General features: G+C 41.9%; 3 protein-coding genes across 3 annotated transcripts; 1 reads left to right on the top strand and 2 right to left on the bottom strand.

The window, feature by feature from the left end:
- Positions 1 to 12,610: 12,610 nt before the first annotated feature.
- On the bottom strand, positions 12,611 to 13,555 carry LOC119733119. Its single transcript, XM_038206695.1, has one exon. The coding sequence runs from the start codon at positions 13,553 to 13,555 to the stop codon at positions 12,611 to 12,613; it is 945 nt and encodes a 314-aa protein (XP_038062623.1).
- Positions 13,556 to 14,013: 458 nt separating this feature from the next.
- Positions 14,014 to 16,671, bottom strand: LOC119733118. The gene has a single exon (XM_038206694.1). It carries the CDS (start codon positions 16,669 to 16,671, stop codon positions 14,014 to 14,016), a length of 2,658 nt encoding a protein of 885 aa, XP_038062622.1.
- Positions 16,672 to 18,962: 2,291 nt separating this feature from the next.
- On the top strand, positions 18,963 to 21,979 carry LOC119733117 (zinc finger protein 862-like). Its single transcript, XM_038206693.1, has 4 exons — positions 18,963 to 19,238; positions 19,807 to 20,283; positions 20,497 to 21,292; positions 21,780 to 21,979. Exons 1-4 carry the CDS (start codon positions 18,963 to 18,965, stop codon positions 21,977 to 21,979), a joined length of 1,749 nt encoding a protein of 582 aa, XP_038062621.1.
- The last annotated feature ends 4,041 nt before the right edge of the window (positions 21,980 to 26,020 follow it).

Below are 26,020 nucleotides of genomic sequence, written 5' to 3'. Positions count from 1 at the left end.
CAGGTCATGCATGGTTCAGACGTCTTGCAGGAGAAGCACGCTTGGGTAGCTGAACCCCATGACCAGCTTGTACTTAAGAGTCGACAAGCTCATTGATGCATGTAAGTCATCCCGCGAAGGGCGACGGTGGCATTGATGGCGGATGTGGTTGGTCGCTTTATGACGTACTGTGTGATGAGAGAGGTGAGAGAGATTGTGCTTGGGGACAGATCTACCCCCTCTTCCCACGCAAAGCAGATATCTGCTGCACCATGAGAAGCGAGAGTTGCTCCCCCTTTTCTAGCTCCGGGACGAGTTGGATTGAACTGATGACATCTGTGAGCCGCTCAGCCACATTGCGCACCAATTGCTTACTACTATGCTGACACCGATAGAGGACATAGCTGTTTCTACAAGACCCCCCCCCCCCCCAGACGTGTCATGGATTTGATCACTCTGGTTCCTCCGAGGGTTGGAGCGGAAGCCGATCTTGCCCTCAAACTCCTGGGTTAGGATATATTTTATATAGGATGACTTGACCCTGGATGTTGGGATTAGGGTTAGGGTTACTGTTCTTATATAACCAAAGAAGATGGTTAACCTTTTAGAGAGTTACATTGAGCATGCGTGGGAGTTTGTCTTCTTCACTTATTTTCTGATAGCTACGCATTATTTCCAACGACATTTGAGTTGATATCTGATTTCAAGCGCGTAGGGCTGATCAGCTGCAGGATCGATCAGACAGTTGATTCTGTCTTGCAGGTTCTGATCTTCCAAGGCCACTCTGTCTCTTGAAAGCTGGCGTGATCGCACGAAATCAGGATTGGCTTTGATTCTGGGTGCTTTGCTGAATCTGTCTTACAGCACCATTAGCACTTTGTTTTATGATGTATTGCCCCCAAACTCGATTGCAGCTCCTTGGCAACTGAAGCCGCAGCTGGGCAACAGAACTAGACAACAGACATAGACAAAGACTGAAATTGGCATTTATCAACCTCTTGTTTTTCTTGTCTTTTGTTGGCCTGTTCAAGTTTCTTGGTATTTCATAAGGTCAAGCTACATGCATCACGGACACATATATTGTCCGACAGGGCTTTTATCCGAATTGTCAGTTGCGTGGACATCTCCAAACTTGTCCAGACCGCTCCATTACAGGGCCTTTTTCTTGGGATCGTCCAACCTCTCATTTGAGGTCATGGAATCGATGGCCTTGTCGCAAAGCCTACCACACTGGAGGACACATGGAACGATGGACATTGTCGTAAGATACATGCATGTTCCCAATTCATCTCAAACCACCGAAACCACAGCATCATTGCAGTACGCGTACCAATTCCAGGAAACGTATAACAGTAAGAAATATCGGAAGTGTTTTGTGATATAAAATATAAAAAAAAATTTTTTTTGTGCCAACATACATGTAGTGGTTATGATGATGATGATGATTATGATGATTGCCGTAGCCTCATTAGGGACACAACCTAAAAAATGAAGTGTGCTTTGTTAAAACAACTCAGAACGTCTTTGTGCTAAACAAGTTTATACAAAATCCAGCCGATATGGCCCTCGATCCCATTAGGACCTTGCATCTTATGTTGGATGGGTCCAGGACCTTCTTAAATTGCATCAGCGCAACGGTTTTTCCAAAATAATGTGTTCATTCATAATCCTAGGTGCTCCTGTTCAAAAGTTATGTTTTTGCTCTATCAAATGGGGGTTATCTTGGATTTCTGGGTCAAAATGATGCCATAGCGTCAAACTGATGTCGGAATCGGAATCCTCATGGTCGACTTACCTGAAAAAGTGTCTTCATACATGATTCTGGGTGCTCTGGTTCAAAAGTTAATTTTTCAAGATGGCGCCGGCGGCCATCTTGGATTTGGCCCCCTAGCGAAAAATGCCGGGATTTTTGGGAGGGACCGGGGGGCTAATTTCTTTATAAATGGTCCATAGAAGTCAAATCCATCGTCAAACCATCCTAGCCAGAGAATGGTCACGGAACTTATGTTTTGGAGTCGGAGCTTATAGAAGAGGGTACGTACGGATAGTAAACACTTAAAAACTTACACAAACAGATTTTTTGCACCATTTCCCCTGTTCAGTTATGCTTTAAAATACATTTGGGCACAAGGTAAAACATTCTCACGTTATAACACTTGTTATTTTACCCTTTTGTGGGCGTGGCCTCAATATGTAAATCAGGGTGTGATTAAGAGCACTCTGATTCAAACGAGGTCAATTTGTAATTTTGCTGACAAATGACAGTGGTACTGGTATGTATATAAAGAAACACGTGCCATGGGGGACACACGGTCATGTAGGGATGGATGGAGAAACATATGAGAGAGATAAAGAGTAAGGAGGGGGAGATACATAGGGTATTATGCTTGGGTAAGAATGGAGGGGAGGGGGTTGGGAAGGAGGGGGCACAGGAGGAAAACAATACCCAATTTTTAAGTCTCCTATGATCCCACTTCTTGCCACTCTCTTTGTCCCCCAGCTTGATATCTCTCTCAACCCCTACCCATTTCGTTTATCCTCGCCCAAACAAATTTCTTTCGTCCGTTGCCGGTCATTTCTAAATGATGTTCATCTGTGGATCTCTCCTCAAATCCAATAATCACTCTTTTGTGTGCTGGCCCTATACATTTTTCTTGTAAATTCCATTTTGAGTTTTAATAATATCGTATTTATAATCACACAAATTTAATACACCTGCCACTTTAATATGTCCCTTCTTCCTTTCTATTCTCTTCGGTTCCGATAGAAATATTTAACTAAATACATGTAGCGTTTTCCTCGTCAGGTGACTCAGGTCGAATTTCTATAAACTGACTTGTTGGGTACCATTGCCCCTTCTTTCTCCCTTGCTCCAGGTGTGTTCAAATGCACCTTTCTTGTTCTGTAGTGATGAGAAAAACACTTGTTGCTAGGATGTATTTGTAGGGACAGAAAACTGTGGGGACAGCAGGAAGTCGACATATCTCATTCCTAAAATTTGCATAAAAAATTAAAAAGAAACTTCCCCATAATGTGGTGACGTCCCGCCGGAAATGGGGCACCTTCAGTCGGTGTGAAAGTGAGAGCTCTTCGGCCTCCGCAATGGCCGATCTGAAATTCATTTTTTTTGGCAGGAAAATGTGGTCCCCCAATAAGTGAGTCCACAAAATTTCGGCACGTTGGGTTCAGGGCCCGCTTAAGGGCCCGGAATAAAATGGATTCTAGATGCTCTGTGGTGAGATCTGAGGCAAGTTCTGACCACTGTAACTAATTTGTTTTTAGGAAAAGATGGTGGTGTATGTAGTGGCTGCTTTTTTGTGACATCACTAAAATTCAATTGGGTTCGTTATTGTATTTTATTTTCACTAAAAGTACAATTGGGTTCGTTATTGTGGGAAAGGCATGGGCCCACTACCCCCCCCCCATCCTCTTGGATCCGCCCTTGGACCTTCGGCAAACGGCACATTATACGTCCTCCGCCCCCGCCAGTAACCTCTGTGGGTCCCCCCATGAATTTGACTATATATGTAGAGAGACCAATTTTTTTGGGTGGAGGGGCACTTTGATGACCTGAAAAAATCTGGAGGGGGAGGAAAGTGTCCCCCCCCCTCCCCGTTCCGTGGCCCCTGCCAGCAGGGACTGCACCAAAACTACTGAAGCGATGGAATTTGCATCGGAGTGATGTAAATCAAATTAGGGGTTTTGCCCTTCATCAACGTTTTTATTTACATTATAAACACTGTACATGTACCGGTAGGCCCACACAGGCCCCATAGTATGATATCACAGTTATTTACCAAAATAGGTGCCTATTTCAAACATAATTCCAGTTTTTTTTTTTGACTTATATAAAATGATTAAAAATGAAAGTAACAATGCACAATAATCATTATTTAATAATGCTGACTCTGTGTTTGGCCAACAAAATCATACATTTTCCTCGTTTCATTCAGAATGCAATTATTCACACCCTGATTTGGCCACGCCCACAAAAGAGTGAAAATAACACGTTGCCATGTATGAATATATTAACCAGTGTCAAAGTGTCTGTCAAAGCATACAAAAACAAGGGAAATGGACCGCAAAAAAACAGGCTTTGTAAGTTTTCATTTTCTGTATCCTTTTTGAACTATAAGCTCCGACCCAGCACATGTAATGTACATGTACTGTTCATATTGAACATAACCTACTTCTTTTGGCAATGACATTTGATGAGAAAAGTGTGCTTTATTTTGTTAAAAATGGATAAACAATAGCCAAAAGGCATCGACAAACATGCCAGGAAAATTTGACAGAATTAATACAATGCGTTGCAATGATATAAGCGAAAATATGCTTGGAGGGGTGGTAGCCCCGCCCCCTCCAAGCTATTCGCGCCGCTCTTAAGCTAATTAGTCAGATCTTAAATTACTTGTAAGTTATATTTTTGTATTCCACAAGAGTCAGGGCACATATTGAAACTGGTTTTACATTTTTCTATATCGATGCGTTGCTACTTTATCGGCGAAAAGGAATGGGAGGGGGTTATGGCCACGCCCCCTCCTATACAGGTTTTTCATGTCTGGCGGGCACTTTCCACCACTGAAAATGTCTGGCAGTGGCCATTCATGATACCTGGGACTAGGCCCAACATTTTCCAGTAGGTTTCATTGGGTTAACTCACCAGCTGATCTAGCTCAATTTTGTGGCCCCTTTCTCATGGCCCTCCTGACCATACCCACCACAGTGTGCCCGGCAGACGTCCATTTCCTTGCATTGGTATGCATGTGGAACATTTCTGCACACATGAAAATTGGTTAACTTTCCAGCTAGGCTGACCCCCCCCTGGCTCCCGCTCTAATATGGAGCTTGCCCAAAAAGTAGTGTGGCGACGCGGCTTTTTTTTTTACCTGTCTTTTTTTTCTTCCAAATGTCGGCTGATGACTGCAAATGGTGCCCGACTAAACTTTGTGCAAATATATGGGAGTCCAGAGAGGCCACATAAAGCTTTTTCTCGATCATAACCCCATCTAAACACACGTTGAAATTGTGCAGCAGCAGGATTCCAGTCAAATCAGTGAGTTTGGCGGTTTTGAGACATCATCTTTCATTGCATAAAAAAAACTGTTTCATTTTGCCGACGCACATGGCTACGGCAACGCGCGCGCATACCAGAAACCGGAGACCCTTTTTTGGGGGGGCCTTAGGGAACACTCCGTCAATTTGTGCCCAATTTCCGGACACCACCGTTTTTGAATTTCGCATTAAATTTTATGAAAACAAAATTGTTCACAGAGGTTTAATAGCAAGTATTAACAGGGTAAAAGTACTAGTATTTTACTGCATGAATTTGAGGTTTGTCAACAAAGAGGTTTGGCAACACTACAGGAAAAAAGTCGGGTAAGCTTACTTCAACAAGTTCCTCTCTCTCCAGTAATATTAGGTCAATTACTAGTTTCTCCAGAACAACAAGTGTCTTGTTCGTGGAAAATGCAGGTTTTGCTTGGGGTTAGGCTAAGCGATCACAACTGAATAAAGCATTTACAAGTTTGGATTTAACAAAATGAAAAAAAAGAAAAAGAAAAGAAAAACTTCACAAAAACAAATGGGCTGGGACCTAAGTAGTGGCTATTTTATGCTTGAGAACCACAACTAACCCAGTGTCAGGAAGATTGTATACATGTACACCAAGTGGACAATAATCCAGCAACGCAGAAACCCTGCAAAGCTTCAAAGTTCCTGTTAAGGATACACTGTAAGCATGAAGTTCCCTCAGAAAACCGTCAGTCCTCATCACTTCAGTTAGAAGGTACTCCACGCCTCCTACAACAAAAATGCGTCGGATACATGCAAACATGTATGTATCCCTTTCAAAGCCTTGTGCAACACAGCAACCAGCAGCATACTGAACTCCATGAACTGTAACAGAGGTAGCTTGATAGACATTTTCATTTCCACCTAACACAGGAACAAGCAAATTCTGAACAGTATTGTCCAGCAACCGTACAGGAAACAAACTGCCTTGTACAGTTTGTACACTACCATTTTCATGAAGAAAATGCTGGGAAGTATGATAAAGGCACTGTTGGTACTGATGTCTATAGGCAAGACTCTTACAGATGTTTTTTTTCTGTTTTTGGTTCTGTTGGCCATCTCCTTGAAGTAATTGTGTTTCCCTTCAAATCTCAGAGTCCAGCAGTGTATCAGCGGCCCAAAGTGCAGGATTTGGCGGCCATAATGTGTGAGGAAGTGTGCTTTTGGTTTCACAGAAGTATGACACTGGGTGAAATACATCTCTAAGAAGTGTGTTATCATATCAGACAGAAAAACAGCCTCTCCAGGAAGAATTGATGGTGCACAAATGATATCCACAATATCTATCAAGTCCACTAACAAACCTAGGCATACATCATCCTTTGGAACCCACTCACAAACAAACAGTAGCAAGAACCGGAGCAGACACCAGCACTGTGAAGCAGTCTGTTTGACTTTAAATTTAGCCAATTCCTCAGGAAAAGGAAAGGACTTGTTGGCCCTGTAACATACCGAGTACTCAAAGGTTTTCATTTTGCGAGTCAGCTGAGCAAGGGTAAAATACTGTCGCTGCACAAAATGTAAAATGAACTGTTGCAATGCGTCACATGCAAAACCTTCAAAGAGATCGTGTGCAATGTCTGAAGGGCAGCCCCAAATAGGATGGAAATGCTGTAAACGATCAAATGGTGAATTGCCCTTGATTCCATAAATGGAGGCCAGCTGAGGAAACTGAAGAACAGTGGCTACGTGCCCTGCATGGGTCTCTTTTGTCCTCAATGTACATTCATCATCCGAAAACGTCTCCTGCCTTTCTTGTTTAGTAACCATACAAAATCGACAGCCACGATTAGCAGAAAAACTCTCAAACAAACCGGACATACCGTGAGCTGCCAAACTGTCTACACACAGAAAGGCAACAACTGCATGGAAGATGTACTGGCTTCCCTCATTTACAACAACAAGTCCCTCTCTCTCCAGTGATATTAGGTCAGTTACCAGTCTCTCCAGAACAACACATTTTATTTCACCCTTTGTTGACAATTAAGTTGCCAATTAATTAGTTTAAACTGTCCCCTACCTAAATCCTAATTCATTGTGCTAGGCCTAACTAATAATAAATAGGGCCTGGGCTAATGAATGAACAGATGAAGATTAATGATTAGGCTTAACCGAATTTTGAACAAAATTATCCGGAAATTCAGTCCAGAATAAAAAGAAAACCAACGTGGTGTCCGGAAATTGGGTACAAAATCGGTGGGGTTGGCCTAGGCCTACATGCTCACCAAACAGCTAAACAAAAAAAACCGTTAGCCAAGACCGGCCCAGGCTTGGCTGGGCCTGGCCCTGGGCTAGCGCAGGTGAACGTAAAATCGCAGCGATAGTGAACACTATGCAGAGCTATGTACGAGGGTGGGCTTTAAGTTTACAATTATGCTAAGAGCTTGATAAAAATTTCACTGAAATGCTGTAGCAGAGCTAGCGAAACATCAAAGTGCGCCACGTCGTCATGGTCGTTGGCCCTGCAGCGCGTAGCAAGCACTAGGCCTACAGTCCGTGTACGTACACGCGTAAGTACGTACACGGTGCAAACGGTACTTAAACGTTTGCGTTTAGATCCAACTTTCACCACGGTAAAACATGGCCTAAGTTACGGCGAAAAAGGGACAGATCCAAACGTATATGTCGGCAAGAAATTGTATGAAATTACACAAATAAAATTGCAACATATGAGCATGAAAATATACCTGAAATCGAACAAACAAAGGCCTAGCCTGGCAAGGTTCCCACTGCCTGATTGCGCCGCAGATGCAAGACACACAATGGCGGACGCGGATCGATAACGACGCCTACGGGTTTCCCGCGAGTGCCCGCACGGGCGCGGGAAACGGACACAGCACTGAGTCTGAAGTCAATCCGAACTCATTTTCAAGGGATAACTGAGTCAACGATACTCATCCCAGGCGAGTCAATCCCCACTGGACTCGCTAATTAAGTTTCAGTGAGTCTGATGCGACGCGGGTGATTCCAAATTCGAGTCAAATTTAATATGAATCACGAAAATAGTCCAAAAGTGAGTCGCGCGACACAACAATTTTTTTGTGTGTAGGTCATAACGTTCGCTTAGGTACCGTTCCATGCTAGATACCTACTAGCACTACATGTACTTACGATATAAAAAGGTCAGTGTATTTGATGTTTAAATCTAAATCCGATCAACTAGGCCGATATTTAACCTTAAACATTTTCGGTAAACCTGCAGAGCGGTTTCACTTTTGTGAGTTGCGACGCATGTCATCGTAAATAGATTTGTGGAATCATCGTAATATTTTGTACCATATGGAACCTATAGTTTGCCACTGACCAATATAGCGCAGCGTGATTTTTCATCCGGCGCCTGCTGGGCCTTTACGCCTCGATCACGTTAAACGTGATCGTCCTTGCACGGTGACGTCGTTTTGTACCGGCACAGGCCTACTTCAGCCCTTGTTGATGTGATAAGGCCAAACAAAATATTCGGTCTCTGGTCAGACCAAAGTTCCGGAATTGACGTGGCCACGCGGCTTTTTTTTTTTTGCTTTTTTTTCTTTTCTTCCAGCTTGGATTGTACAGACAAGGTGCGGTATTGTTTTGCTTTTTTGGTGTCCTCATGTACATTGGTGTCCTCCATAATTTGCCTTGGTGCTTTTGATGATTTGCCTTGGTGCAATTTCCCATTCCTTGGTGCTCTTTGGTAAAAAATTGAGGTGCGGAAATAGAGGGCGCTGTTGGAGCTACCGCGAAACATTTTGGAAAAAAAAAAATCGACGTGCATGATTAAAGTCGACGCGCGCGCTGACCAGAGACCGACTTATTTTTTTTTTGCCCCTAACACTACTCTTGTCGATATTATTTACTTGTTACTTTTGGTTTCCATTCCCTTTTGTTTTAAGAGAAGAGGTATCAGGAAAAGGTCATATCATCAGCTTGTAATGTTTGGAAATGAAGGATGAAAATGATTCAAGAAATTCTGTTACAATCTATATTTAACTATTATTGAAAATCGGGTGTAAATCCACGTTCCTGGAATTCCCTACAGGAGTAGTCACGTGTTAAGGGAAGTTCAAAAGAGACCGTAATTTATATACACTGTATCTCTCTTCTATTTTAAACCTGCCTCTTCAATTAGTATTTCTCTTTAACAAATGATGCATTTAGTTTACTGTTTTAAATTTTCGAGAGCATAAGCATACTTCTTTTTCGAATGTTTGCAATAGGTTTCCCGATCCTGGAGCTCTGTGCTGGCAATGGGTGATATCTTTCAGTTCGATCCCGGTGTGCCATGCACAGAGATTGGTGGATGGATACACAGTAATATTAACGGAAATCATATTAAAGTGAAGCGAGTTTATTATTATTTTTTTTTGAAATGCAGATTTGTGTAATCAGTAATGCATTGATGTTTTTTTTTTGGGGGGGGGGGGGGTTGCTTTTGGAAGTTATAGCAGAAAAGGCTGTTTGATGTTAACCCCGGACCATAAGAGTCCCACTATTCATATGCAACTGATGCAAGCTCATATTTCGTTTTTGATTATTATCTTCAATCGTAACATTAACAAAAGAGATCTGCATTATGTGAAAAACAGTTTTATATAGTTAGACCTACTTTCTTGCTCTACAGTTTCCTGAAAAGTGAAAGGGTTCTTCATTGATGAAAATACCAACGATGTCGGAAGACTTATTATGCCCTAAAACTGTCATAGAAAATTAATAATCGTCAGGGTATATACATGCATTTTTCCCTAGAAATACATATACACTTAATCAACGGAACCATTGTCTCAAACCACAGACGGCTCAGTCGCGTATGGATCCCAGACGGCTGCGCGAGGTCAAATACACAACCCACGCAGTGCCAAATTTTTTTTGGCGGCATTCTTTACTAATGACATGTGCCACACCGGTCTCGGAATGGGCGGAGCTTAAAGTACGCGTAAAGTGAAATATTTTGCAAATAATTTACAACAGAAAGGCCGGTGAAACTTGCACGAATTTGGATGGTTAATGAATAAAAACCCAATTATTGTATACAAGATTTGTATCCTCAGCCCTGCAGGCCCGGCAAAGTTACAAAGCCACACGCAATTACGAATTACCATATTTTTGTCGTTATGTAGTTTTGTTGTTAAAAATGAACTGCTCTTACTTTACTTTCATGATGATAATTATGCTGTATTCATTACTGTTTTTATGGCAACACAAGAGAACTGTACCTTTTGTAATATAATGCCTTTCTCTTTTTAGTCACGTCAAACGTGTGTAAATAGTTAGGAAATGGTTTTCGAGGGAGGGACATACAGTTGTTGCATCAGATTGCCGTGGACTATGTTTTTTTTTGTAGCCCAGCCAAATCCATACTGATGACCGTTGAAAGAAATACATCGTTGCTTTCAAATTGTTGCAACAAAAGTATTAAAAACAGACAGTTTTTTAATCTCCTCGAACAATAACAGAAAGGAAGTATTAGTTTTCCGATCCAGGAGCTCTGTGCCTAAAATGTGTGATGGTTTTCAGTTCGATTTTGCACATGGATGGATACACAGTATAAACACAAATGATTTTATGTGAAGAGATTGTTCTTTTAAAATCGAGACTTTTGCAACCAATAAGGGATTGATATCTTTTCTGTTCAATCAGAAATCTGGTAAATCAGAAAACACGACCCACACAGTGTCTAAACTTTTGCAACCAATAAGGGATTGATATCTTTTCTGTTCCTAATTTTGGAATATATTACAGAAAAAATGTTGTTGTATGTTAACCCTGAAAAAACAAGAGTTCTGGCCGTTCTGTTTACAGACAAGCTCATATTATTTTTTTTTATTATGCATTCGCATAATTTAACAAAAGAAACCTGTGTGAAAAACACGTCGATATTGGTACTGGCTCTTGTACTAGTTGTAGCCTACAGTTTCCTGACAAAATACAAATCATGTCGGAGAGGCTTTTTTTTTGTTTCACAACTGTTTCTGAGTTGTAAATGGCAGGCGGTTGCCGAGGTAACTGAGGTAAATCAGAAAACACGACCCACACAGTGTCTAAACTTTGGCGGGAAACCTGTAACTGGCATATTTATCAATGACATGATTCTCAGGCTTTGGAGTGGGCGGAGCCTAAACTGCGCGCGTAGTAAAATACATGTACATATACTTTGTAGCAAAAAGGCCATTGGGACTTCCGCATTTATAATTTGCTCGGTTATACAAAGAAACAACTATATTTGAAAACTAGAATTTGTGAGATAGAACATTTGAACTGCTCATCCTTCAGTGTGCTGTATTCATGTAAACATGTACATGTATTTTGTCGTTGTATCTCAGATCCCAAGTAACTTGAAGACTCACACTAGTCACAGTACATGTATTTCACTGAAGTGTCAAGTGTTCAATTTTAGGTGCTCCTTTAATCCTCCATGTTATGATAACTCACTCCATGTTATAATTCACTTCATGTTATAACTCACTCCGTGAAAACTATATTGAAAAACACAAAAGGAACCGCAGTTAAGTACATGAGAAAACCCTAATGAGAAACCCTAGTTTGAACCAGTCACATTATCAGGCTGACCTTAACTTACATGTACAGTACACTTGTAAACACACATGTGGTATGGCAGATTGACATGAACAATATGAATGAACGTGTCAGCGACGAATTGCAACATGTATCCTGTCCTTAGACAATCACAGAATTTATAGAAAGAAATTAGTCAAATAATGTACATCGCTACAATAAACATTGGGCAGGATCTATAATACATGTACGATTATTGTGTTTAAGTTGCATTTTTTAGCAAAGTTTGGCCTTACAATGAATTAAAAACTATCATCTATTTCTATTATAAATTAAAACAATCATAAAAGGTACAATTTGTATTACCTCCATGCCTCTGTGTCTTCAAATTTGACTGAATTTAATGACTGTAATTCTGAGACACAACGCATGATGAACTTAAGCGCGGTAAAACTTCTGGTCGCTTGAGGGCGCTATAACGAAGCACCGTCATCAGTTACATGGCTCCCCTAAATTAGGACACTAATTTACCTCAAGTACAGCAAATAACAATTTCGGCCAACCTTACACATTATGGTAGTCTCAAGTCTGAAATCTTAACTGGGAGCAGGGGAGGCATTCCTAATGCAGAAATACAACTTGGAGTAAACAAACACATGTAAAGTCGAACACCATTAACAATGAAAGGTTAAATTACAAACTGCATAATTCCAAACATCAAAAAGGGGGAATTTAAAATCAAATCACTTAGTGTCTACTGTATTGTACACAACTGCTGCAGGCACTCCGGTGTTAAATTTTGCCCTGTCTAAGTGTAGATCAACAAACTCCAAACAACCTTTAACAGAAAATCAATGCTGAATTCCAAAGAATCATGTTTTCAACTCGAATCATCTGAACAATAAAATTTCACACAATTCTCGAGTTAACACAGTTTCAAACATCATCAAATTGGGTCAATTATCGGTTTCAAATCACCTATTTAATCTAATGTCTTAAATTTAACAGTCATGGCTCATCCGGTGGGGATTTCCTCAGTCTCCTGAATGGACATACCTTAGTCTCTTTAAGGCGCTGCTGGGAGAATAAGAACCAGTTTGTGGATTGGGCGCTCCAGAAATCGGAGAGGCTTGATGCGCTTTCCCTGGTTGTCGATCTGTGTGTCACCCATTACCAGTTTCACCTTACGGACGTGCCTGTCATCAGACGGGTAGACTTCTTCGATCCGTGCCAGTAACCAATGATTCCGTGGGGTGTCCTCATCCTTCATGATCACAACATCGCCGATGCAAGCTTCTCTCCGGGGTTGGGTCCACTTTTGGCGAGCTTGCAGACTCTGCAGAAACTCTCTCCACCAACGCGTCCAGAACTCATTGATGAGATGTTGCACCCTCCTCCATCGCTTTGTCGAATACAAGTCCTCTCGCTGGAAGTTTCCTGGAGGGGGAAGAAGAACCTTTGATTTCATGGTTAGTAAGTGATTAGGGGTCAAGGGTTCTGGACTGGTGGGGTCGCTCAAGGGATCAACTGTCAATGGTCTGCTGTTGATGATAGCTGTTGCCTCATACAGGAATGTACGCAGAGACTCATCATCGAGCTGAAGGCCAGACTGATGCATCAAGGTTTGTAGGATGCTGCGGGTGGACCGAATGAGTCGTTCCCATGCCCCGCCCATGTGGCTCGCCGAAGGAACATTGAAGTTGAACTGCACGTAGTCGCATCCATCTCTCAACAGGAATTCTCTAACCTTCTGGTGATCAACCTTGGCCCAAGCTTTCTCAAACTCATTTTCTGCTCCAATGAAATTTGTTCCTCTGTCCGATCGAAGTTGGCGTACTGGACCACGCAAAGCCAGAAACCTTCGGAGGCCATTGATGAAGGCGTCAGTACTCAATGAACCCAAAGTCTCAATATGTACAGCTCTTGAGGCCATGCAAGTGAAAAGAAGGCCGTACCTTTTCATCTCCTTTCTACCCTCCTTGATCAGGTGGTGCTGGTGTGATCCTATCATGGGGCAGATCTGCCATCTTCTGTGTCTGTGCTGAGCTGCGAAGTCTGTGGCAGGTTATGCACCCTCTGATAATTCTGGAGACTGCGCCATTACCTCCTATTACCCAAATGCCGCTTGCTCTCAGCAAGTTGAGCGTCATCCCTCGTCCTTGGTGGGCGGTCTGCTGTTGATAATGGCTGATCACCAACTCCGTCAGATGATGCCTCTGGGGTAGAATTGCTGGGTGTTTGGTTTCAAAGGACTCGTCGGATCTTCTTATTCGGCCTCCCACTCTCAGCATTCCATCTTTATCAAGAAAGGGATCCAAGCGTTGGAGACGGCTAGCCTTCTTCACACGGCGTCTGGCTTGTCTTTCGATTTCACCATCATTTCTCAAGGATTCGAGGATAGAGATCTCATCAGCAAAGGACTCCTTCTGCAGTAGCTTAAGTATCAGCAACTCTGCCCGATGCAGATCTTCAGCCGTGACTGTTTTTTTCAACAGGTGGTACTGGGGCTGCATTTACAACTGGTGGACGATGCTTCACCACACAACGTCTCTTCAGGCGAGAGACGAAGCGCAGACAATTTGCGACTGCTCTTTTTGCATGGTACCAGTTGGAGAAGCGGTTCAAGCGGTCAAACTCGAAGACAGGTTGGTTGGTACTGGTCGCAAGAGCTTGACTCTTCTTCACCTCTGGGTCGTCTAGTCTCACCTTGAAGCTCGACTGATCATCGTACCTTGGAATTTTCTCCCTCCACAGCATTTCTGGTCCGGCAAGCCACAGCGGTGTCTCAATGAGTTGGCGTACTGTCAAGCCCCGGGATGCTGCATCAGCCGGATTATCCTTGGTGTCAACATGACGCCATTGTGAAGGAGAGGATACATCCCTGATCAGCCTGATTCTGTTGGCGACGAAAACGTGGAAACGCTTTGAATCGTTGCCAATGTATCCCAAAACCACACTACTATCTGTCCAAAAGAACTCCTCGTAGTTGAGATTAAGTTCCTTCCTCAGGAATGAGCTGACTCTGACGGAGACTACGGCGGCAGTCAATTCGAGGCGAGGTATTGTCACAGGCTTCAGTGGTGCAACTCTAGACTTCCCCATCACTAACGTGCAGTGTACTCTTTCCTCGGAATTGGTAAGTCTCAAGTAGGAACACTGGCCGTAACCACAGGTGCTGGCATCCGAGAAGTGATGCAGCTGGGCCGTCTGTACCTCACCAAAGTCAGCAGGTTTGTAGCATCTCTTTATAGACAGTGACTGCAAATTTCCCATGTAATTTCTCCACCGTTCCCATCTCGCCCTCAGCGCCTCTGTAAGTGGGTCATCCCACCCGGCAGACTCTCTACACAGTTCCTGCAGGATTTCTTTGCCAACCAGCACGACAGGTGCTAGTAAGCCCAGCGGGTCGTAGACTGACATGACGGTGGATAGTATGCCTCTTCTGGTAAGGGGTTTGTCTTGAAGCGTGATCCTGAAGTTGAATGAGTCTGACTCGATGCACCATTGCACTCCCAGTGCTCTCTCTATTGGAAGATCGTCATGAAGGAGATTGACCTCTCTGATGCCCTTTGCTCGATCCTCAGCAGGTACTGAGTTGAGCACCTCCCTCGAATTTGAGACAAATTTGTGTAGATGGAGACCTCCCTTCTTACAGAGTTGTCTGGTTCCGGATATCATGTTAATGGCTTCCTTCTCGGACTTGACAGACCTTAGCCCATCATCAACATAGAAGTCATGAAGTATAAAATCTGTCACTTCTCTGCCGAACTCTGACACATGATCTCTGGCTAGTTGCTTGAGTGCGAAGTTGGAACATCCGGGGGAAGACCCTGCCCCAAACAGATGTACCTTCATGCGGAATTCACCTGGCGGTTGATGATAGTTTCCCCTCGGCCACCAAAGGAACCTCAAGTAATCTCTATGGTTGTTAATGACCCTGAACTGGTGAAACATCTCCTGAACATCACACATGAATGAGATCTTTTCTTGTCTGAATATGCAGAGCACTCCTACCAGTTTATTTGTCAGATCTGGTCCTGTAAGCAGGGGAGAGTTGAGCGATTCGTCCTTGTACTGCGCACTGCAGTCAAAAACAACTCTCAGCTTGTTAGGTTGCTGGACTCCATGATGTGGGATGTACCAAGCGGGACTATCACGGTGAACGATGTAGGGCACTGGCTCAGCATACCCGTCAGCAATGAGTGCGTCCATGAGCTTGGAATACTTCTGCTGGTACTCTCTATCTCGTTCAAATTTGCTTCTAAGGTGTCCAAGTCTCTTGCTCGCCATGAACTTGTTGTTTGGTAGGTTGGGTTCACAGTTCTTGAAAGGCAATGCTGTCTCATAGTGGCCATCTTCTGTGAGGTGGATGGTCTCCTTCATAATGCTCAGAAACCGGACATCATTCTGTGAAAATGATGAGTTGTCATCCCTTGCTTCACAAGAGTCAGCTTCCAGCAAGCGTGTAACTTGAAGGGGGCTTATTTCTTCCTTTGCTGTTATACCTTGGGTGAACACCACTTGACTCTTTGTAGTTTCGCAGTTGTGGGTCAGGTCTGCTGGAAGTTCGTAGGCTGTCAAACGATGACTGAAGCCGATCTTGTCGTCTACACAGCTCTCGTACTCATCAGGCTTCATCACACCAACAATGCTCCATCCCAAGTCTGTTTTCAGACCATAAGGCCCGTCATCAACTGGTGGGATAACTTGCCGTGGGGCCAAGGCTTTCGTGCAGTCATATCCAATAAGAAGACCGATCTCACATGGCTGTACTGGGAGCAGGTGCTCCTGTAGTCGCGAGAGGTGTGCATGTGAGCTTGCCATATCAGGATTAGGGATGTGACTTCTGTTCGCAGGCATGATGTTTCTTGAGTAGGTCGCAGGGAGGGGGATCTTCTTATCGCTGTTGTGAGCACGAACAGCAAGTCCTTCGATTCTCTCACTGGGGATTCTCTCGTCTTTGCTGGTCATTGTAGAGTGGAAGAGGTTTACCTTGACACCTTTCAGTCCCATCGCAGTCTTGGTGGACTCAAGGATGAACGATGTATCTGATTCGGTATCGAGAAGAGCATAGACCATCCTCTCGTCAGGTGCTGATCGATGTGACAACCAAACTGGGACTACCATGGTACTTTTCGCAATGTCCTTGTTTGAGTTGAGATGGCAAACACTAGTAGTGTGTGAACTTAGTGAGGTGTGGTTCTCAGGTTTCTCTAAGTTCACGGTTGGTTGGTCGGTCTGGTACCTGTCACCATGCAGCAGGGTTGGATGTCGCTTCATGCAAACTGCACACACACTTCTTCTGCGGCAATCCTTTGATCTGTGGCCTGGTTGAAGACATCCAAAGCAGAGACCCCTTTCTTTGATGTAGACCTTTCGATCTTGAAGGGTCTTTGCTGCAAACACTTCACAGTTGTCCAGGTTATGCAATTTCTTGCACAGCACACAGGTTTGGGGACGGGCCTTGTACTCAGGTTGCTGCTTGGGGGTCTATCAGTTGACACGCTAGTTGACAATGACCTTGCACCAGCATGTGATTTCTTCCTGTCATACCGTTCTTCCCTTAGACTGTGGACAGACGTTACAGGATCACAGGCGATGTTAGCTTCCTTTTCTACAAAGGAGGCAAATGTTTGAAAGGGTGGGTAGCTTCCATTCTTCTCCTTCCAGTTGGCAACGGTTCGTCCCCACCTCCCGATCAACCAATCTGGTAGTTTGGCAAAAATCTTTCTGTTTTTTCTCTCGTCATTGAGATGGTTGAGGTTACCGTTCTTCTCCATGGCTGTTTGGCACTGGCGGAGGAAGTCCGATAGTCGTCTCAGTCCGAATGCATCTTTGGGGGCCACAGTCGGCCACGAGTCCAGCTTGTCTCGAAATGCATTGGACACTATGAAGGGATCACCGTATCGTTTGTCAAGAGCCCTCTTCGCTTCTTTGTATGCGGATTCATCGTTGACAAGGGAGAAGCCACGCACCAGGTCTAGTGCCTCGCCCTTGAGATATTTCTTCAGGTAGAAGAAACGTTCGGCTGGGGGTACGTGTACACCACGGTGCTCGATGAGAATGTCGTAGCCTTGTTTCCATGTGATGTACTGCATGGGATCACCGGAGAAGATGATTGGTTCAGGTGGGGGCAATCGGTTCATTTTCAATTGCTCCAGCAGGCTCCCTGTTAGTGTTTTAATTGCGTCATCTGTCGGTGACTTCATGTCGCAAGTTGGCGATGTGAACTGTCCGTTCCCTGTAGGGGTGGTCAGTGGGTCGGTGTTTGGGGGTGAAGGGCTGGATTCATTCTCAGGAGTTGGATTCGGTGAGTCCATTTCCTGATTTGCTGTCTCTGCAAAGTCATTCTCGACGGGGGGTTCTTCACCATGTGCAGGTAAGTTCACCCATTGTCAGGGTCCGCAATAAGCGGTATCGCATCGCAATTTGCGACACATTCGAGGCCGACTGCGACACAATTTTTAAAGTGCATTGCAAAACTGCTATACAACATTTTGATCATGAAAAGTTGACACAAAGTGTACTTGCCACCAAATTTCGGTCCACTGAATTCCACAACTATCGGACATGGTAAACATTCATCATGTTTTGATTTAGTTAAGCTTAAATACTGAAAAAGAACGTCAATTTTGTTCAGCTGTAAAAAATCTGTACGTGTTTAGTTTGTAAACAAACCATTTTCGATTCAGTGACTGCTGATATGATACTGCTCGATCGCGTACGTACGTGTACGTGTGTGTGTGTATGCAGTACATTGTACATGTTGGTAAAGGTCACAGAATGAGCCAATGAATCCGCTCGTAGATAATACTTTGACCCTAGTGTGACCTCACTAAATGGACTGTTTCATTCTGATGATTAGGGGTGAGGGTCATTCATTATGAGAGTCCAGCGACTATTAGCGAGTATTTTAATGGTTAAAAAACATTTGTTTTGAATTCCTAATGGGTTTATTTCATAAATGATGATTAATTTACATAGTTTAAACATTCTCATCACTATTCTTTAGATATTTGTCGGTTTATCTTAAACATTTTGCCGACACGGAAAACGGGTTTACCCCTTCAAGTAAATCACTTGATACGCACGAGGGATTTGTGGGAACTGAAACGTCAAAATCCCAGCTGCGTTGTCGTTACATGTGCGCTGTGTAGCATAGTGATGAAAACATGGCTACTAGTACGAAAACTACCGGTATCAAGGCAAATACTGGCAATAATTGGCAGGCGGATCTAGACCCGGGCCAGGAATGGCTACGATTTGAAAGAAATGGGAATTTCGTGACCAAGATGTCTTGTACGCTCTGTGATGAATTTAAAGAGAGGTTGAAATATTGCCGAAATTTCAGCAATGCATTCATAAATGGGGTGACAACAATGAAGAAAGACGCCGCATTCAAACATTTGCATAGCGAAATGCACCAGAGAGCCGCTGGGTTCAAGTCGGCACCAGCGTCAATTGATGATTTTTTCAAGCAGACAACAATTGGCAAAAGCATCAGAAAGGGGGAGGAGGCAGAACAAATGAGAATCGAGAAGCTTATAGACATTGCATATGTTGTTTGTAAGACGGAAAAACCCTTCACACTCTTTCCATACATCTGCAAACTTGAGATTCGCCATGGAGTGGAACTGGGGACAAGCTACCACACTGAAAAGAAGTGCGCAGAATTTGCATCTTGTGTAGCTGAGGTATGGTTTTGCGTTTCTCTTTAGAATTTTTTTTTTTTAAATAAATAAACCTAAAAAAAAAAATCTACTTTTAACATCAAATACAATTAATTCTACTACCGCTACCGGTATGCCATAATGCCTAAATTTATTATCATCCTTGTTTAATGTATTTTATTTTATAGACTGTCTTGTGACTCTTTGTTTTTTTAATGTTAATTTGGAATGAATTAAATAAATTATTTAATTCATGCAAATTGATAGTTAACGGGCTCACGCCCATAGGGTCCCCCTGGCCAAATTTTCATTTTCTTAAAATACTTAGAAAATATTTCAAACAAAATTTTGTAGGCCCGAGAAAAGTCATTTTTTAATTAATTCAAAATATTATTTCATGCAAATTGATAGTTTATACCGGGCTCATGCCCATGATGCCCCTAGGGTCCCCCTGGCCAAATTGACATTTTCTTAACATACTTGGAAATATTTCGAACAAAATTTTGTAGGCCCGAGAAAAGTCATTTTTTAATTAATTCAAATATTATATGATGTCATATTATGATGTTCACTTTATTCTTTTCTCATGTAGGTCCTGAAAGAAGATTTGATGAATGATCTCAAAGACACCCCCAAGTACTTAACCATCTTCATTGATGGAAGTACTGACGTTTCGACAACAGAGCGGGAGCTGATGTACATTCTGTATATCCATGAGGGAGTACCAACCGTGAAGTTCCTGAAGCTTGAACATCTTGCATCTGCAAATGCCAGCAGCATTGTTGCAGCCATCAAGTCTGTCATGGGGCACTTTAACTTATCCAATCATGGTTTAGTTGCCTTTGTCAGTGATGGAGCATCAGTGAACTTTGGACGCAACTCAGGTGTTGTCACCCGCCTTCGTCAAGAGTATCCAGACCTCTTAGGTATCCATTGCATGAACCACCGCCTGGAATTAGCTGCCAAGGATGCTTTTAAGGGAACCAGTATGGAAGAAGTCATTACTATGTTGAACTCCTTGTATGCCCTCTACTCAAGAAGTCCAAAACGTATGGGAAAACTTGAAGAGGTGAGGTTGAACTTTGGTGATTTGTCTTAACATCTACATGTAGTAAATTTATTACAACATACTCATTTTTTTATTATTATTTAACTATTATATTGCACACTTGGTATGAAAATGAAATGAATAACATTATTGCACTGTTTCTGTTTGCACAGGGTCCGTATTGCACATAAATTGACATACATGTAATTTAATCAGATTTTGTTTTTATTTCAGTTGGCCAAAATTATGAAAGAAGATTTGCTGAAGCCAGTGAAAGCTAATGGAACCAGATGGGTACATTTCAAGAGCAGAGCAGTGGCAGCCCTCATCAAGTCATATGCTGTGATAATTGCCTCTCTTGAGAATGAAGTAGCCAGTAATGAGCCAGCTGCAGAGATGGCGAAACTGAAGGGCTATCTCAACAAGCTGAAGTCTGTTCGTTTTGTATTTCATTTGCTGTTGCTTAAGTCATTGATCACTCCCCTGGCAAACCTGTCACTTGCTCTGCAGAAGGATATTACACACTTTAATGTGGCCCTGACCTACCTGACAACCTTCTACCAAAGGATCAATGATCTCCTCTCTGCTCTCAGAGCTCTGCTAGAACCTGAGGATCATGAGGATGTTATCTCTACAGATGTGGATGAAGATGGTCGAAGTCTGAATGAGAGTGATGATGAGCCAGCAGCAAAGAGACCAGCTCTGACCAAAGACTATATGGTGGCAGATTTCCAAAAGATTCTGCATGATCTTATGGAAACGGACAGTGGAGTGAGCTTCAAGGATGTTCAACTCAAAGGTCAAGCACTATCAGCATCCGACGTTGACACCATATCAACACCTCTAATCACTAACGTGAAAAAAAGCGTCCACATAAGGCTTGGCAAATGTCACGAAGAGGCACAGTATGCAAGTCTCAAGATTCTAGATACTCGAGCATGGCCAACTGATCGTGAGGCTCTTGTTAGATTTGGAAGACCTTTGGTGCAGTCTTTCATTGATCACTTTGGACAACTGGTCACCCAACAAGGTAATTATTTATTTGTAAATGACTTATTAAACAAAAATTACAAAATGATTAATAACACTAACAGTATTGTTTATTTGCATTTGTAGCTTTAAAAAATACCTTCTATCCTTCTTGTTTCTTACCCTTACCCACCTACCACAATCCTATAGGTTGCAACACTGATGAACTCTTCCATGAATGGGAAAGCTGGAAACTACTGTGGAAATCCAGTTTGCAACACCTGAACTGCAGCAGTGAGATATGGAGAAGGCTACTTGTGAGCTACCACACGACTTACCCAAACCTCTGTCATATGATTAGAGTGATGCTCCTTGTGCCAGGTAAACAATTTTATATTTCTTCATAATTTGTTACTAGCCTATCAATCAAATGACTCAAAATTTCAAACTTCATTACAAGTTATAAAGAACTTGCAACTGTTAAACACAATGACACTGAGCTGGGCATCACATGAAATTTGATTTGATCCTTTATTTAATTTTTGCAGCATCGAATGCCATCGTGGAGCGGGGCTTCTCTGCCATGAACAGGGTTAAGAGTGATTACAGAAACAAGCTGGCAACTGACACCCTAGATGAACTTATGCGTATCACACTGAGTGGCCCCCCAGAGCATATTTTTGATTCATCAAGTGCGGCAACCTGTTTCCTCAATAGATGCAGTCGGCGCCCAGGTCAAGCAGATTAGCAGAACAACAACCAGGTCCAAGCACAGGCAGAGATGTCATGATTATAGACACACAAGAATAAGCTGATAGATCATATAATCGCTTCAGTATCAGTATCACCTTTTAGTCTTAGCTTTAAATTGTCAAATTGAAATGGCATTATGGAAATTGCCACAGTGATGCTAACTGAACTGATGGATTAGGATTAAGAGACTTTATAAGTAGTGATATGATCAACACTCAATCACTCATACTCCCTTCTGTAACTGTTCAGTGTTCAGTCCTGGTGACTGACTCAATTGTTGTTTGATCAATGATCATATTATTCATAATTTAGTCCAAAGTTGACATAGAGTTATTAATAGTTGTTGGATCTTGTTGTGTTATGATTGAAAGTTGACTTAATTCAATTATTTGCAACTTCAACTTGTAGTCTCAGTCTTGTAGATTTGCAGTCTTAGGTTACCTTACCTATTACTCAGAGTTGGAAACTTGGAATGATTTAGATAGATCATTAGAGTCTAGAGAAGAGGAAGAATCAAAGAGACAAAGACCACTAAGAGATAATGATTAATAAAATGCTACTGTTGTGCTGAGGCTCAGGGCCTGAGTCTGAAGTAAATTGTTATAATTTGTTAACTTGCTTTTTCACTCGAAAGTTATTCCAGCAAGCATGCAGCTCCTGAAATAAACAGACAACTGATGAGTCATTAAGTTCACAGCTTAACGTAAGTTACTTCTTTATTGCTTTGTAATTTGTACAGTCTGAGTCTGACACTGACAGGTAAATAGTAATTGCAAAGCCTAGGCTAAATTTGAGTATAACAAAACTGCTATGCAAAATTGGTAAACTGCTATGCAAATCAAAATTTGCATAGCAGTTTTGCTATACAAAAAAAAATCCTTAAGGCTTACCCTGCCCATTGTTGACATTTGCTTCCGGCTGAACTAGATTTGAGGGAAGCAGCTGATGAAGCAATATCTCCTCTCAACGCAAGTATCCGCTCATGGGTTAGTCTCATTAGAGCGGCATGTTCTATTTCAGCATTCTCAAGCTGTTCGGTGCTGTCATCGGGCAGATTCGATGTCGACAGAAACTTGGCAAGAGTTTCTTGTATTTCGATGGCTTTGTCCATAGCCTGTTGTGACGCGTCTCTTTGTAGCTTGTCATTTGAAGTTTCCTCTTCATCGCAAAGCAGAGTTCTCAATTTGTTCGCATTTCTCCGCCATGATGTCAAGCTGCTTCGGAATTCCTTCCGCTTCACGTCCGCATGCCACTGGATTCCCTTCTCCGTTTGCTTTGACTCCCTTGCTGTCTCCTCAGTCATCTTGAGGTCGCAGTATATTCAGCAGGGAGTTGGAGCATCAAATATAATGTGGAGGAGTTTTCACTGTCGTATCTCAGATCCCAAGTAACTTGTAGACTCACACTAGTCACAGTACATGTATTTCACTGAAGTGTCAAGTGTTCAATTTTAGGTGCTCCTTTAATCCTCCATGTTATGATAACTCACTCCATGTTATAATTCCCTCCATGTTATAACTCACTCCGTGAAAAGTATATTGAAAAACGCAAAAGGAACCGCAGTTAAGTACATGAGAAAACCCTAATGAGAAACCCTAGTTTGAACCAGTCACATAATCAGGCTGACCTTAACTTACATGTACAGTACACTTGTAAACACACATGTGGTATGGCAGATTGACATGAACAATATGAATGAACATGTGTCAGCGACGAATTGCAACATGTATCCTGTCCTTAGACAATCACAGAATTTATAGAAAGAAATTAGTCAAATAATTCTTGATCAGCACTCGAATAATTAATCAATTGAACTTGTAAACCTATGGAATCACATGTACATGTACATCGCTACAATAAACATTGGGCAGGATCTATAATACATGTACGATTATTGTGTTTAAGTTTCATTTCTTATAGCAAAGTTTGGCCTTACAATAAATTAATAACTATCGTATATTTCTATTAAAAATTTAAACAATCATAAAAGGTACAATCTGTATTACCTCCATGCCTCTGTGTCTTCAAATTTGACTGAATTTAATGACTGTAATTCTGAGACACAACGCATGATGAACTTAAGCGCGGTAAAACTTCTGGTCGCTTGAGGGCGCTATAACAAAGCACCGTCATCAGTTACATATTTCTTTATGACAACACAAGGGAACTATATCTGGTGTGAATAATTGATTTTCTCTTGTTGTAGTCATGTTGCGTCAGTAAGCAAAGGATTATGCTTTTTTTTTTAATTTAGTCCAGTCCAATCCAGATACTGATTACTTATGAAATCATGCATAAGCATTTTTTTTTATTGCAAAATTATTAAAAGAAGACTTCTTTTTCCAAATGTTTGCCCCCTTCCCAAAAAAGATACAAATAGCAGCTAGTTTTTTCCCGATCCCGGAGCTCTGTGCTGGCATTGGTTGATGGCTTTTAGTTCGTTCCTGGTGTTCCATGCACAGAGATTGGTGGGTGGATAAACAGAAATCATACTAAGTGAAGCTGTTTTTTTTCTTCTTTTGAAAGCGAAACTTGTGTAATCAGTAATGGATCCTAATTTTGGGATTGATAAAAGACAAAAAGCTATTCCTTGTTAAGGCAGGAACCGCACTATTCACATGCAAGCTCATATTTTGTTCTTAATTACGTGTAAATGCACTCGTTTTTTACAAAAGGAGTCTGCAGTACAATGTGAAAACATGGTGAATAACACGTCTATACAGTTACTTAATTTTGTGGCTTACATTTTCCTAAAAGGGTTCTTTATGCGATGAGAGTGCATTTGCAAAATAGTGAATGGTTTTCCAACTGGTTGTAAAAGGAAACAACTAATGTATCAAACATTCTGTAAACTCTCGATATACGCCTGTGAGATAGGAAGGCTGAATTGTCCATCCTTAAGTGTGCTGTATTCATGTTAACATGTATTTCTTTATGTCAACACAAGATAACTCTATCTGGTGTGAATAATTGCTTTGCTCTTGTTGTAGTCATGTCAATTGCATGCGTGTGAAAAGTTTGGAACAGTTGTTGCGTCAGTCAGCCAAGGAAAATGTTGTTCATTATTTAGTCAAGTCCAATCCATATACTGATTACTGTTGAAATCATGCATTTGCACTTTTTTTTTTTTCATTTCATCATTTTTCCAAACAGACTTTTTTTCCGAATTTTTGAAGAAAATGGGTGACAATGGGTGATGGCTTATTTCGATCTTGGTGTTCCATGCACAGAGATTGGTGGATGGATAAACAGAAATCATGTTAAGTGAAGCTGGTTTTTTTTCTTCTTTTGAAAGCGAAACTTGTGTAATCAGTAATGAATCCTAATTTTGGGATTGATGAAAGACAAAAAGCTATTCTTTGATAACCAAGGAAAATAATAGTTCCGCACTATTCACATGCAAGCTCATACTTTGTTCTTAAATACATGTATATGCTCTCGTTTTTTTAACAAAAGAGTCTGCAGTACAATGTGAAAACATGGTGAATAACACGTCTATTTTTACTGAATTTTGTGGCTTACATTTTCCTAAAAGGGTTCTTTATGGGATGAAAATGCATTTGCAAAATGGTGAATGGTTTTCCAAATCTTCCACAGCGGTTTTTACCTATCTATGCTGGCCTTCCTCTGACAACCCACATAATTATGACTCCGTCGGTCATAAATCCCAGCCGGTTGCGCGAGGCCAATCAAAGACACGACCAACACAGTGCCTCAACTTTGACGGGAGACCTGCAACTGGCATTTTTATCAATGACATCTTTCTCAGGCCTTGGAGTGGGCGGAGCTTAAACTACGCGAGTTGTAAAAATGCATGTTCACACATGTATGTACATGTACAAGTACATGTACATGTACTTTGTAACATAAAGGCCATTGGAACTTACACATTTATAATTTGCTTGGTTGTAAAAAGAAACAACTAATGTATCAAACGTCCATCCTTAAGTGTGTTGTATTCATGTAAACATGTATTTCTTTATGTCAACACAAGATAACTCTATCTGGTGTGAATAATTGCTTTGCTTTTTTAGTC

The sequence above is a fragment of the Patiria miniata genome, unplaced genomic scaffold (assembly GCF_015706575.1).
Source record: "Patiria miniata isolate m_02_andy unplaced genomic scaffold, ASM1570657v1 HiC_scaffold_25, whole genome shotgun sequence".
In the NCBI taxonomy this organism is placed as follows: Eukaryota; Metazoa; Echinodermata; class Asteroidea; order Valvatida; family Asterinidae; genus Patiria; species Patiria miniata.
Note: the sequence above shows the minus strand (reverse complement) of the source record. Positions and strands in the feature narration are given on the sequence as shown.